Below are 14,418 nucleotides of genomic sequence, written 5' to 3' on the forward strand. Positions count from 1 at the left end.
TCTAGAGGCATTTATACCTTTATTACAGTCTTCAGAAAACAAAAATTTAGAGCACATTGCTTAAAAGAATGTTGGTAGTAGATTTCACAATTAGTCCATACTCCTTTAAGGCCCATATGATTTCTAACTACTGATTATTGCCTTGCTTCTTAGAGTAAGCGGGAAAAACACTGTAAAACCTGTTTTAAAAATTCTACCCAAGAACAAACATGTGATGTATGAAAATACTTCTTTGCTATACTGACAATATGGATTCAAATATAGCTTCACATAATAAGTATGTCAAGGTAAAGCCAGGAGGAGAATACACCGAACAGGTCACAGAGGGTTCTTTTGAGCAAAAACACTTGAATTTCTTCAGCTGGTATGCCCAAAGATAAACCTATCCAAAACATAACTCATCTTTTTCTGAATAGAGTTGACAATTATGGTGGAAACTGTTTTTGAATAAAAAGAGATTCATTAGACTGGCAGAAAACCTTTCAACATTTTTTCACTCACACAAAGAATTGCATAGGGCATCCAGCGCATTGAGTTTGGTCAGCAACTCAATTAGTCCTTTGGCAACTAACTTATGTTTTATCCCCCACATGGCGCTGTTTTGAAAAGAATGGTCTCATTTGCTAGTCATTTTCTCATCTCATCTGCAATATCAATTATTTACATAAATATCTTAAATATGATACAAATGTTCAAAACTGTTTCCCCTTCCAATTCTTAGTTATTGCTGTTTTTGTGTAATTAATTGGGAATTAAAATTTAAGTTTTAATAGGAAATCAGACTAAGGATACCAAGTTTCACCATCAACTCAATTGCACAGGTTTCTTTCTTTCTTTTTTTTACAAATATTAACAAGCATGTAGCATGATTATTCTCCAGACACCCAACCTCAACCAAAAAATTTATGCTTTTTTTTTTTTAAGAATGTCATGGAGCAATTTTGGTTAGGCTGGTGGCCCCATTTTTGGAGATCCTGATTCCAGATATCTAATTTAATCTAATTCTGATTCTAATTCTAATCCTGATTCTCTTACTAACTGGCCTGGGATTTTTAGATAGGTAATGTGTCTGCTAGACATCAAATTTCTACCAAATGAATGCAAAGGTTATCAGAATTTCTAAGATATCTTTCAGTATGACTAAGTTTAGGCATACCTATGGAGAGGGAAATGGCAACCCACTCCAGTGTTCTTGCCTGGAGAATCCCAGGGGCAGGGGAGCCTGGTGGGCTTCCGTCTATGGGGTCACACAGAGTCTGACACAACTGAAGCGACTTAGCAGCAGCAGCAGGCATACCTAAGATTAGGTACTCAATTTGGATCAAAGTAATATTGGGATTTTCTCTAAACTTATCAGTGTTATCTTTAGGTCTGCATCTAGGCATTTATTCTTTTCTCCCCCACAGAGGTGCAAGATCCCCTTCCTTATTTTGGCTAAATCTAGGACAGTTTTCTCTTAACTCTCTTCTTCACTGTGGTTATCATTCTCTTCCCCTTTCTTTACATCTCCTTCACTTTATTTCTACCTTGAAAACTTGTAAAGCCTATTTTAGCATACTTCATCTGTGTGAATGCTACTGAATATAAAGTAGGATTTTCACATAAGAGAACTTTCTTATTTTTAGTGCTCTATTTCTGCTTTATTCATTTTAACTCCTCTTATTTGGTTCTATATTAGAGTAGGTTCAATGATGAAATTTATTTTCAGTTACTACTGTGTGAAGTGATGCAGTCTGTATTTCTTTCCATTTTTTTTTCTTGTTTAATATCCACATAAATCTAGAAGCTACTTGTATGGCCATTTTTTAAAGTGCAGTTTAAAAGCACAAAATGAATGGAAACATCCATGTCTAGAATTGAATAAGCATTTGACTTCCTCACTTAGAAATTTTCCACTGACTCAGAGTAAGAAAAACATTATACAGTCATCTAGATCAAAACCCTGCCATCAAGGAGTATTATATTAATATTATTTCTAACATTAGGTAAACATGCATGTGGTAGGGAGAGATTTCATCAAGGTGAAAGCTGTGTGTTTCTGAGTTCTTTTAGTCTAGGAACTCAAGTAATTTTCTTTCCTTCTTCTTTTCTTTCTTTCCTTCTACCTCTTTTATTTTTGATGAAAAACTGGCAAATAAAGGACCAGCTTCTCATTAATTATACCTACTTGTGGGTCAAAAATGCTGGTTATGATCAGCCATCATTGAATATCATTGTACTTTTCCAAGTACTTCTGTCTTCATTTCTGGTTACCTGTTAGATGGAATGGGACAGCTAGCAGGCTTTGTTCCAGCAGAGAGTAGAAAGCAGGCAATTTAAAAGGCCACCTAGTGCTGAAGAAGGACTCCAATCCAATGTTGGATTTTTCTCCCTGAGTTAAATTTTGGTATCTCAAATATTGTGATTTTTAAAAAAATCTTCCATTTAAATGTTATTAATTTTGAAAATTTTAAACTAGCATGGGGAAATATGGTCACCAAATTCACTGTCGAATTCACAGTGTCTAGTGGGTTTCCTAGATCAAAATATCACTTCCTCTTCAGTCTTCATAATAGTTTTCAAATTTCCACTTTTGATCTGGCTTTGCTGGGTCACAAGGTGCAACTTTCAGGGTCTTCTGAGTAAAATCTCCTTCCAAGCATAACAACTGATGATAGTTTCCAAAAACAATGTGGTTCACCTGGAGAGAAAGGGGATCTGATAATGAGCCATAGGCTGAATTTAACAATTGTGATGTAAAGAAATTAAAACCAATTACCAATTTTTAAAAAAGGTGATTTCATTTTTTATTTTTTAGGAATTCCCCTGAAATAGATGAATAACATAAACCAGACTTTAGACAGTATTAAATTTGTCTTTATCTTAAACTAAATTCTCACACTCTCCAAGCTACAACTTTCAGTTCTTCATGAAGTAAAAGATGAATTTTCTGATGATATGGCTGATAACTGTATTATTTAAAGGAAATATCTCCAGATGGTGTTTACTGTATATGGTGACTGGCTCCCTCACGGATGGTAGTAAAGAAAAAAAAAAAAAAAAAAAAAAACACCATCACAAAAAATGACTTAGTTAATTTCTTAAGTTCATGCCTTAAAATGAAAATTTAGAATAAAATGTGTTAGAAATGATGTATTTTATTTACGAGTTCCTTACCATGTTCTCTGATAGAACATAATGCCCAATGTCCAGAAAGTCCAGATATAACTAGAAGAAGTCACAGGTATTTCAGAGGGTTCTATTATTGATGAATACTTATTATACATCCTAGAAATTGTCAATAACCTACTTACAACTTGCTCATGAGTTTATAATTTTTTCACCTATCAATCCTCTCAAATATCCATAACTGTGACAAAGGTCATTTTAATCCTTCTTGCCTGGAGAATTCTATAGATAGAGGAGCCTGGTAGGCCACAGTCCATGGGGTTGCAAAGAATTGAACATAGCTGAACCACTAACAAACACACAAGTTTTGAAATGCTCTAAAATTTTATCAAATAGAGGTGACTTTATAATAATTTATTTTAAAGATACTCTTACAAAAACATTGTCACCCTTGGGCTCCCCTGGTGGTCCAGAGGCTGAGAATCTGCCTGCCATTGCAAGAGACACAGGTTCCATCCATGATCTGGGAAGATTCCACATTGCCATGGGGCAAATAGGCCCAGGTGCCACTACTGCTGAAGTCTGTATTCCCTCGAGCCTGTGCTCCACAGCGAGAGAAGCCACCTCAATGAGAAGCCCATGCACAGCAACTAGAGAGTGATCCCTGCTTGCTGCAACTAGAGAAAGCCCCTGTAGCAGAGAAGACCCAGCACAGCCAAAAAAAAAATACAAAACAGAATATTGTCACTCTTTTAGAATTTTAGAAATATGATACTTGAATAACCTCAAGGATTTGTAAAAAAGATGACACTGAGAAGATCTGGATTAGCTATAATAATCTGCTGGTGAGTTGTAAAGAGATCCATCAAATATAATAAGGATGAGGTATGGAAAGGAAGATTGGAGAGTGTGATGCTTAGGTCCTAATTTTATCCTGAGCAGGAAAAAAAAAAAAATGTCATGAAGAAAGCAATCACTGGCCGTGACATCAGAAAGAATGGAGACACCCCAAGGAAAAAAGTGTGCATACTTTGGGGTCATCCCTGAGCAAAATGATGGTCTCCACATACTCACTACTCATTCAGTGGGTTTGGTGGCTACCCGCTAGTGAAACAGAAGAAAATTTGAGAAGGCAGGCCTGAAATTATTCCTGCCACTCAAAAATCCTACAGAAAACTTATGACTTTGTATCTTACTAAAATATGATTGGGGAAAGCAGAGTACTTGAACAGCAAATAGGATAGGGCATGGTTGTTCTGGTTAATATCTACAACTTGACCTCTGGAAAACCATCCCTTGATTTCTAGCATGGGGTTTTGTAAATACTCCTGTCATGGTTGGTTTCGAATCACCAATGTGACATCACTGAGTGTGAAGTTGGCAAGAGCTGCACATGGTCAGCACCTGCAAGCTGGTTGGAACTGACTCCAGCACCCAGAGACTCCAGCACCCTTAGACTCTCCAGAGCCTAAGTCTTGAGGAACCAGAGGACATGAGAAAATCTCTCTAAGGAAAGGAGGCAGGAAGTGGAGACAGATTCATACTAAGTGCAGGGCTTGGGGAAGCACACTGCTTCTTGCTTTCCCCATCTACTCTCCCTATTAACTTTTCTGGTAATCAATGAGAACCAGTTCTAAGCCATAAGCCTGACTTTTGGCATTGCTAACTGACTTTCAGAAGCAAACGACTTTCAGAAACAAAGATGATGACAGAAATATAACCAAAAGAACTGATTTGAAGTAAATTTTGTTAAAAGAATAAAAAAGGAGTCAACAATTTATATATTAAAAAAATCTGTTTATCTCTGCGTAAGAACTTTTACACCGCCTCTGTTGTCCCTTACACATTTAAAGCCTCTGATTGAGGAAGCTGACAAGGAGGGTTTATGTAGCATTTAATGGAAAGTTGGATTTGTGGTAAGGAAGAGGTACAAATATTTTGCTTACCAGTTCTGGACGGAAGACTGATGTTGATTTATGCAGCCATCTTAGCCCTTTGTTTCTGTTATCACAAAGGTGCAGCCTCAGGGCCCCGTTATCAGGCACAGGAGCTAAGCACCATGCTCCGTGTTTAATAAGCCTTAACCAGGTGTAATTAAATTGTTGAAGCTGTGGGGAAAATGTATAAGGAGAAGGTGACTTTCGGCAGCAAACTCTTTGCTAAACATTTTTATTAGTAATGCTTAAGAATATAGGCACTCTAGTCAGATGTTTCATGTTCAAAATCTTGGTATGGCCACTTTCAATTCTGATAGTATGGCTGTATTATTTACCCTGTCTAATCTCATTTTTCTAATTTTTAAGTTGGATAGCAATAGTGAGCACACAGTAAGACATCAATAAGTGTTAGCTGCAATAATAAAACAATATTTAGTACAATTAGTACATGTCTGTGAATGGGTGCCCTTTTAAGTGTTCTGAGTGCCAGGCTAACCTGGTATTTGAAGTAATGGAGCATTCAAACCACCACACGATTCAGGCCCCTAGCCACTGGGGCTACAGGGAGAGCCAAGTCCCAGTCCTAAATGACTTCGATGGGAATTACTATGCTTGTTTTTTTTAATACTAGAAAATTGGACTCCTAGAGGCTGTGTTCTATTATAGGAAAGGTTAAAAATCTTTCTTCACTGATAGCACAAAGATTCACCAGTTTGCACTGTGTTAATATCTCCCAGTTCACAGCAACTCCTCTTGGAGAAGTCCAGTTTGGGGGAGTTGCCAATGTCTAAAATAAATAGTGTTTTAGGTAATGGGACTGTCTTTTTAATTTTTATAAATTTTTTTAAAACTTCGTTCTATCTGCCCAGTCAATATACTCTAAAGCACTGGGTCTGTAGGAAATTTGTTGTTTTCAGTTCAGTTCAGTTCAGTCGCTCAGTTATGTCTGACTCTTTGCGACCCCATGAACTGCAGAACATCAGGCCTCCCTGTCCATCACCAACTTCCGGAGTTTACCCAAACTCATGTCCATTGAGTCGGTGATGCCATCCAATCATCTCATCCTCTGTTGTCCCCTTCTCCTCCTGCCTTCAATCTTTCCCAGCATCAGGGTCTTTTCAAATGAGTCAGCTCTCTGCATGAGGTGGCCAAAGTATTGGAGTTTCAGCTTCAACATCTGTCCTTCCAATGAACACCAAGGACTGATCTCCTTTAGGATGGACTAGTTGGATCTCCTTGCAGTTCAAGGGACTCTCAAGGGTCTTCTCCAACACCACAGTTCAAAAGCATCAATTCTTCTGTGCTCAGCTTTCTTTACAGTCCAACTCTCACATCCATATATGACCACTGGAAAAACCATAGCCTTGACTAGATGGACCTTTGTTGGCAAAGTAATGTCTCTGCTTTTGAATATGTTCTCTAGGTTGCTCATAACTTTACTTCCAAGGAGTAAGCATCTTTTAATTTCATGGCTGCAATCACCATCTGCAGTGATTTTGGAGCCCCCAAAAATAAAGTCAGCCACTGTTTCCACTCTTTCCCCATCTATTTGCCATGAAGTAACGGAACTGGATGCCATGACCTTAGTGTTCTGAATGTTGAGCTTTAAGCCAACTTTTTCACTCTCCTCTTTCACTTTCATCAAGAGGCTCTTTAGTTCTTCACTTTCTGCCTTATGGGTGGTGTCATCTGCATATCTGAGGTTGTTTTAAACCAATGTAAATATAATAAGAAAAATATTATATTATATTCGGTTGCTAAAATCTACCTAATACTTTCATCTAATGCATCATTTGTAATGTGATTGGAATTTAATTTAGATTATCAAGTATGTTATTGTGGTAGAACTTTCCATTCAAACAGTAGTCCCTGGACTAACATTAGCATCTCCTGGGAGCTAGTTAGAAACGCTGAATTTCAGTCCCCACAATGGACCTACTGAATTAGAATCTGCATTGTAAGAAACTTCCCAGATGACCTGAATGCACATTGAATTAGAGAAGCATGGATGTGTGTCATAATACAAGGATTTATTGAAAAGGGACATTTTAACTGACTGAAAACTTAGTAACTAAGGAGACATCTTAAGTAAGATGAAGCTAGGGCTTGATGGTTCAGTCCTAGGGTTTTATTCCTTTTGAACTTTTATGGAGGAATCCTACAGTCAACGGCTTCATATACAGTTCAGTTCAGTCACTCAGTCGTGTCTGACTCTTTGTGACTTCATGAATCGTAGTAAGCCAGACCTCCTTGTCCATCACCAACTCCTGGGGTTTACCCAAACTCATGTCCATCGAGTTGGTGATGCCATCCAGCCATCTCATCCTCTGTTGTTCCCTGCTCCTCCGGCCCCCAATCCCTCCCAGCATCAGGGTCTTTTCCAATGAGTCAACTCTTCGCATGAGGTGGCCAAAGTATTGGAGTTTCAGCTTCAGCATCAGTCCTTCCAATGAACACCAAGGACTGATCTCCTTTAGGATGGACTAGTTGGATCTCCTTGCAGTCCAAGGGACTCTCAAGGGTCTTCTCCAACACCACAGTTCAAAAGCATCAATTCTTTTGTGCTCCGCTTTCTTTACAGTCCAACTCTCACATCCATACATGACCACTGGAAAAACCATAGCCTTGACTAGACAGACCTTGTTGGCAAAGTAATGCCTCCGCTTTTCAATATGCTATCTAGGTTGGTCATAACTTTCCTTCCAAGGAGTAAGCGTCTTTTAATGTCATGGCTGCAGTCACCATCTGCAGTGATTTTGGAGCCCCCCCAAAATAAAGTCTGACACTGTTTCCACTGTTTCCCCATCTATTTCCCACGAAGTGATGGGACCAGATGCCATGATCTTAGTTTCCTGAATGTTGAGCCTTAAGCCAACTTTTTCACTCTCCTCTTTCACTTTCATCAAGAGGCTTTTTAGTTCCTCTTCACTTTCTGCCATAAAGGTGGTGTCATCTGCATATCTGAGGTTATTGATATTTCTCCCGGCAATCTTGATTCCAGCTTGTGCTTCTTCCAGCCCAGCGTTTCTCATGATGTACTCTGCATATAAGTTAAATAAGCAGGGTGACAATATACAGCCTTGACATACTCCTTTTCCTATTTGGAACCAGTCTGTTGTTCCATGTCCAGTTCTAACTGTTGCTTCCTGACCTGCATATAGGTTTCTCAAGAGGCAGGTCAGGTCGTCTGGTAGTCCCATCTCTTTCAAAATTTTCCACAGTTTATTGTGATCTACACAGTCAAAGCCTCGTTAATTCTGCCAAAAATAAGTTAACTTCCTCCATGCTCCTTTACGTTTAATTATTCAAACCAACCCAATGAAGCAGAATTTAAAAATGAGTGACAAGACAAAAAAAGAAGATGGACGTTTGTGGAAAGCAGGGCAGGGGCTACATGATTTATACTTTTTATCTCCTAGCAGCCCGTTGAGAGACTCAGTGGTTATTGAGAACTTGGGTTTTCAGGTAAAATACTGATTAATCGGACAAAAAGTCACTATAATGATCAGTCTTGAAGGATACATATTATTTAATAGTTTGCTTTCACATAATTTGGACTATTTATGGTTTTGTCTTATACTTTTTGACTTGATTTTCTTTTTGAATTCTTAATGCATGAAAATTATTTCTTTCAATTAATTTTTGACACTTTTCTCTTCCCTTCTGTCTCCTCTTTCTTAATTAAGAAAGAATTCCATTAACTCAAGTTTACAATCCATGGCTGAATTATATCAACAGAGATGACAAAAATATCTTTTTATTTTCCTAGCAGCAGCTTTGAATTAAGAGGTAAACATGGGATATAGTGGAAAATAAAGTAATATCTCTAACACAAAGCAAAGCAAGCCTCGATTCCCATCACAAAATAATTTCTCTGGCAAAGAGTTATCTGCAGTTTTAGGGGGCTGAGTTCGACTCCTGAATCCATGTTCCTGTGAGTCTAATATAGCAGCCAAGTTGATAACTGTCCGAACAGAATGAGAGTGGGCAGGAGCATATGTTGGAGAGGGAGGTGTCATTGCTCAGAGCTCTACAGAGTCAGGGCTCTGTTTTCCCAGGCCCTACTTCCTCCCCTAAATACTGTGCTCAGATTTGTTGAAGTTCGGCCATGGAGTTTTCCACCATGGATCATGAATTGTGCTATTTGCTTTACTCCCTTAGGAGTGCCTGGGTAGGGGAGGGGGAAGGACGGGTGACGGGTGCTCCCTTAGATTCATTATTTAAGAATTTGTATGACTTTATTTTTATCATTTTGTCTTTATATGTGATGTGTTACTTTTCTCATTTTTGTCTTTATTACTATAGCAGTGAATATTTATAGAGCACCAAATGTTCGATATTATTTTATAGGCTTCCTGTGTAGCATCTAATTCCATCCTCACAACAGCTTGGGGCCAGCACTATTATCATTGCCATTCACCTAAGGGTTAAGGAATTTGCAGTTAATGCATTTTTACAAATGGTGGAACCAGAACTGGGTCCATGGCGGGTTGACTACAGTATCCACATTTATTCCCTTTGTCACTGTCTTTTACATACAGAGGTGGACCCTAAATGTCACCAACCTTATGATGATACAAAAATGTGAAAATTAGTTATTGTTTCCATAGGCAAAAAGAACATCTCAAGTGAGTGATACAGGTGTCATACCCTTCACCTATCAACCGCACTAGCACTAACAGCTATACAGACTCTGAGAGAGAAAACCCCAGCTCAGTGTACCTTGCTGCTCCCATCACAGTCTTCCAGAATGGCTGTGGTGTTTCTGATGGAAATGCATTTACCCAAGGCCACATTAATAAGCTAGGAAGCAAAACATAAAATACGCATTAAGAACAAAATATTTTAAAGTAGAACAAGACATTCAGAAAACACAGAATATAAAACAATAATAAGGTTAAAGATAGTTAAGTTAATAGCTTAGCATTACTTAGCACTATACGATTTTATTGGTTGCTATCTCTAACAGGGACATAATGTAATCTTGCTGAAGTACAGCTTCAATCTGTCAATTTAGGCCTGTGATTCAGCCACAGAGCCAACACACAGAAGCTTTTAATTAACCCTTTCCTGGAATGCTGAACAGGAAAAGAGCAAAAGGTGGCATGAAAAGCAGTTATTTTCTTGTCTTAAGTTTGTCTGATGCATATATTAAAAGTCAGTGCACATACGTGCAATTTAATCAAAGCAGTGGTTACGGGCTCTGTTCCCTGGCTGACCCCTCTAAGCTATCTGACTGCTTAGGCACTGAATCATAGATAAATTGAGTCTTTCAAAAACAGCAGATTCCAGCTGACTCCCGGTCAGAATCTTCCTAATGACTCAGGCAAGCTACAATTCATTAGAGGGAAGTCACGAACGCTAGTATGGAGCCAAGCTTAAAGACACTTTCTGGCAAGCCCCCAGGTTTTTAATGGATTTGCAGGGTCCAACATGGAGGCAGCTGTCTGTAAGTCCCCATTTAATGCAGAGAAATGTTGATTCCCTTGCTCCCTCTGACATTCTGGGCAGGTCTAAAGAGAAGGTGGGTTAACAGTATAACACAATTTGAACTTTTCAGACTTCTGAAGAGCTGTGTAGAGCTCGGTCTACACTCAGGGAAGCGTCCTGTGCTGGCAAGTGGGGTGGTTTCTGTGGCCAGGGGCACCATTCGTGTCCCCTCCTGTTCCAGGGTAACTAAGCAAGAGCTCTAACTAGGAGCATTGTAGGACGCAAGTTGGGGTGCTCACAGAGTTGTCAGATTTCATAATACAGTGCTCAGTGGCTTGGTTTGCACTTTTACATGCTTAATTTTTCCTACAAGAAAGTAGGGGGCACTTCCATAAAGTGAAGAACAAAACCTAAAAACAAGAGGTAAAATGGCAAATACTGGTAAGCAGGGGACTGATACTGAATATGAAAAAACCTAGAGTTGAGGTCTTCCACACATGATGGATAGCTAAAACGTTAGGCCCTGGGTGGAATAGTGTACAGGGAAAAACAATTTATTCATTAGCACTGGGAGACAAAGAGGAAGCTTCTCCCAAGGGAATCTGAAACCGTACATCAACCTTCATTTGAGTTTGAGATGCGCACACCACTTGCATGACTAGGAACCCTGACAGAACCCTCAAAGCACTGAAAAAAACAAACATACAAACATTAAAATCTACCGGTTTTGTTGTTTCTGGGGTGACCCGCATGCAAAACAATTCTAGAAGAACAGACTCTCCAACAGAAATCCTCAAAGGAAGCTCTATTTACAATTTAAAGTGCCAGATTTGGGAGGAGACAATTGGCTTCCCAGGTGGCACCGTGGTAAAGAATCAGCCTGCCAATGCAGGAGGCGCAAGAGATGCAAGTTCAGTCCCTGGGTTGGGAAGATCCCCTGGAGAAGGAAATGGCAATGCACTCTAGTATGCTTGCCTGGAAAAGTACAGGGACAGAGGAGCCTGGTGGGCTACAGTCCATGGGGTTGCAAAGGATCAGACATGAGTGAGTGACTGAGCACGTGCACAAATGCACACACACACACACACACACTCCATCATTAGTGGGAGCAGTCAGAACCCACAGGAGGAATCCACCACCATGAACTTCAGGGAAGAGAGTTAACAGTTGTGTGTGGAGGTAGAATAAGCCTGGAGTTGAAAGAAAGGAAATGGTGTCCCAGTTGATCTTAACACAAAACAAACAAAAACTCCTGTACCTGTAGATCATGCAGAAAATATCTTCAAGTGAGTTTGGAAAACTCTGGCTTCAGGACAGCTGACCAGGCTGCCCTACTCAAGAACCTCTCAAAACCTCCAGTCCTGAGTGCAGAGGGAATGCGGTACAAGAGTTTGCCAAATACATGTGACCACAGAATCCTCTTTGACAGCATAACTTTGCCCAGAACAGTGTTTGGGAACCCCTGGTTAATTGATTGCTTTGTATTTATTTCTCACAATCCCTTCTTCCAAGAACTAAATGGCACGAGAAGGAGAGAAATATTTTCTATTCCTTGCCTTCCTCTCCCCCACTTCATTTGAAGATATGTTTCTCTTCCCTCCTTTTGGAAATTATTGGGGAAACTGCTTTCCTTCATGGGAGAAGGCAATGGCACCCCACTCCAGTACTCTTGCCTGGAAAATCCATGGACAGAGGAGCCTGGTAGTCTGTAGTCCATGGGGTCGCTAAGAGTCGGGCACGACTGAGCGATTTCACTTTCACTTTTCACTTTTCACTTTCATGCATTGGAGAAGGAAATGGCAACCCACTCCAGTGTTCTTGCCTGGAGAATCCCAGGGACAGAGGAGCCTGGTGGTCTGCCGTCTATGGGGTCATACAGAGTCGGACACTACTGAAGCGACTTAGCAGCAGCAGCAGCTTTCCTTCATTCATATAGAAATGGTCTATGAAGTGCTAAGGAATTGATATTCTTTCTCTCATTAGGAATAGTTTTGAAAACTGGGCTCTCACTTAACACATCTATGCTTTTATTGTAAACCATATCAATCTTATTTTAAAATCAGGAAGTATGTATAAATTTTACATAATCCATTTTGAATTATTTCATTTTCCAATTTAGGAAGTTGGAGTTTTCTACCGTTTATCCCAGAATTGGTAAACACTAGACTAGAAGCTGTTTGCTGAGTTAAATCCAATATAAGTTCAAATTATTGCTGAGGTTCTTTTATTATTTTAAAATATTTTTGGTTCAGTGAGAAAAGATTTATTCCAATTTTTAAAAAGTCAAACTTTCCTAGGTGTGTAGGTTGAAAGAAGGAATGATATGGAGCAAGTAACAAAAAGTTCTGGATTTCAGTTTCTTGGAACTTTACAAGATTATCTATCCAAAACAATGATTTAGTTAACCTTCCTCTGAATTTCCTGGAGAAAGGTCCTTTTTTTAATGGTAATAATGCTCCCTACTTCTTGTTTCGGAGGGAACCAATGTCATTTTTATTAAAATTTGTCTAAGGAAGGCAACAAATAAGGAGGAAAACAGAAAGAAAGAATTTATTAAAATCTTTTCTGCATTTTGTTGTACTGTAGCTCAGGCATCAAGAGAAAGCACTTTCATTAGAAGAGTTCTTCAAAATTTGAATGGAAACTATTAGACAAGCTAACCTCAAAGAGGAGGCAAAAGACAGTTTTTTAGTTCCCTCTGGTGGTTAAAGTCCAGTAATGCTCTTACTGAGATTCTGTGTTTTTAGGACAGGAAAAAATTACTATGATGAGAATGTCTTTTTCTTTTATCCTGCTTAAGAAATTGGAGAAGGAAATGGCAACCCACTCCAGTGTTCTTGCCTGAAGAATCCCAGGGATGGGAGAGCCTGGTGGGCTGAATAGAGTTTAAAAAAATGTAAATTTATCTTACAGGCATGTTACTTGAACAGTATATAAACTCAGGGTATTCTTCCTAAAGAATTATCTAAGATAAAATAATCAAGTTGAACCTCTGAAGTAGCAGTTATTGCATTTTGACCTACAAAAATGGGCAATTATGTTATATATAAACCGGTTACATATACTTATGCGTCAGTTGAATTTTATGAAAGCAGAACAAATTCTTAGACTGGTTTTCTCTCTTTCCCACTTTTCCAGAATCTCCCTTATACCATCAAGGGAAATGGCCTAAGTGTCTTATTATCAGGAAATTTGGTAGGCAGAGAAAGATTGGTTTGTACAATTCACTTGCTAGGGAGAACTGAAAAAAAAAAAAAATGGTGTAAAAAGAGCAGGCTTACTGAGGGCCAAGTCTGAAAATTTTGCAAGAAGAAAAAGAAAACAGCACTGGGAATGTTTATAAGTAAAAATTACATGAGAAATAAAATAGTAAAAGAGATTAAAATTTTGCATGATCAGGGAAGACCTCTAGGTCAAGGCTTGACTAATCATCTCTAAACTTATTATATGATAAAAATCCTCATCTCTTGCCATCCTCTTCAAATTAATCTCACTCTTAAAATGGGTTTGAAATGGCTTTTTTAAAAGAGTTTTTCTCCTTCCTTAATTTTTTCTTAGCTTTGTACTCTATCAAACCTATCAAGTTTGACTTCTTTCTTTTTAGTATGTTATTTTGAGCCGTGGAATTTTCTCTGCTGTTGTCTGACAATTTCTGTTATTTTCAATCCCTCTTTGAAATCTATAAAACTCTAAATAAACCATGTCATCCCATTGCTTAACCCTACTCAGTAACTTCCAATTGCATTCTGAAAAAAGGAAGAGACAGAAAAAGATGAGAGAGAGAAAACCCTTACTCTGCCCACAAGGACCTGTGGGATCCAACTCCTTCTCCCTCTTGACCTTCATCTGGTGCCATTCCTCCTGCCTTCTCAAACCTTGATAACAACATCCTTCTTTCTAGTTCCTGAATGCCTCAAACTGCCACATGTCAGAATTTTTGCAT

The 14,418-nt window shown here is 38.8% G+C and overlaps 1 protein-coding gene across 2 annotated transcripts in view; it reads right to left on the reverse strand.

Annotated features, from left to right (window-relative positions):
* The window catches only part of GALNT5 (polypeptide N-acetylgalactosaminyltransferase 5), a 44,243-nt gene continuing 29,825 nt past the window's right edge, over nt 1-14,418 (reverse strand). For both annotated transcript variants that reach the window (XM_070767681.1, XM_019972518.2), the window contains 3 exons: nt 9,768-9,848; nt 5,055-5,216; nt 1-2,680 (listed from right to left, as the gene is read on the reverse strand). In XM_070767681.1, coding sequence (XP_070623782.1) covers nt 2,540-2,680; nt 5,055-5,216; nt 9,768-9,848 — 384 coding nt within the window. In that variant the 3' untranslated portion in view covers nt 1-2,539. The remainder of the gene's footprint in view (nt 2,681-5,054; nt 5,217-9,767; nt 9,849-14,418) is intronic.

This window comes from Bos indicus, chromosome 2 (genome assembly GCF_029378745.1).
Source record: "Bos indicus isolate NIAB-ARS_2022 breed Sahiwal x Tharparkar chromosome 2, NIAB-ARS_B.indTharparkar_mat_pri_1.0, whole genome shotgun sequence".
Taxonomy (NCBI): Eukaryota; Metazoa; Chordata; class Mammalia; order Artiodactyla; family Bovidae; genus Bos; species Bos indicus.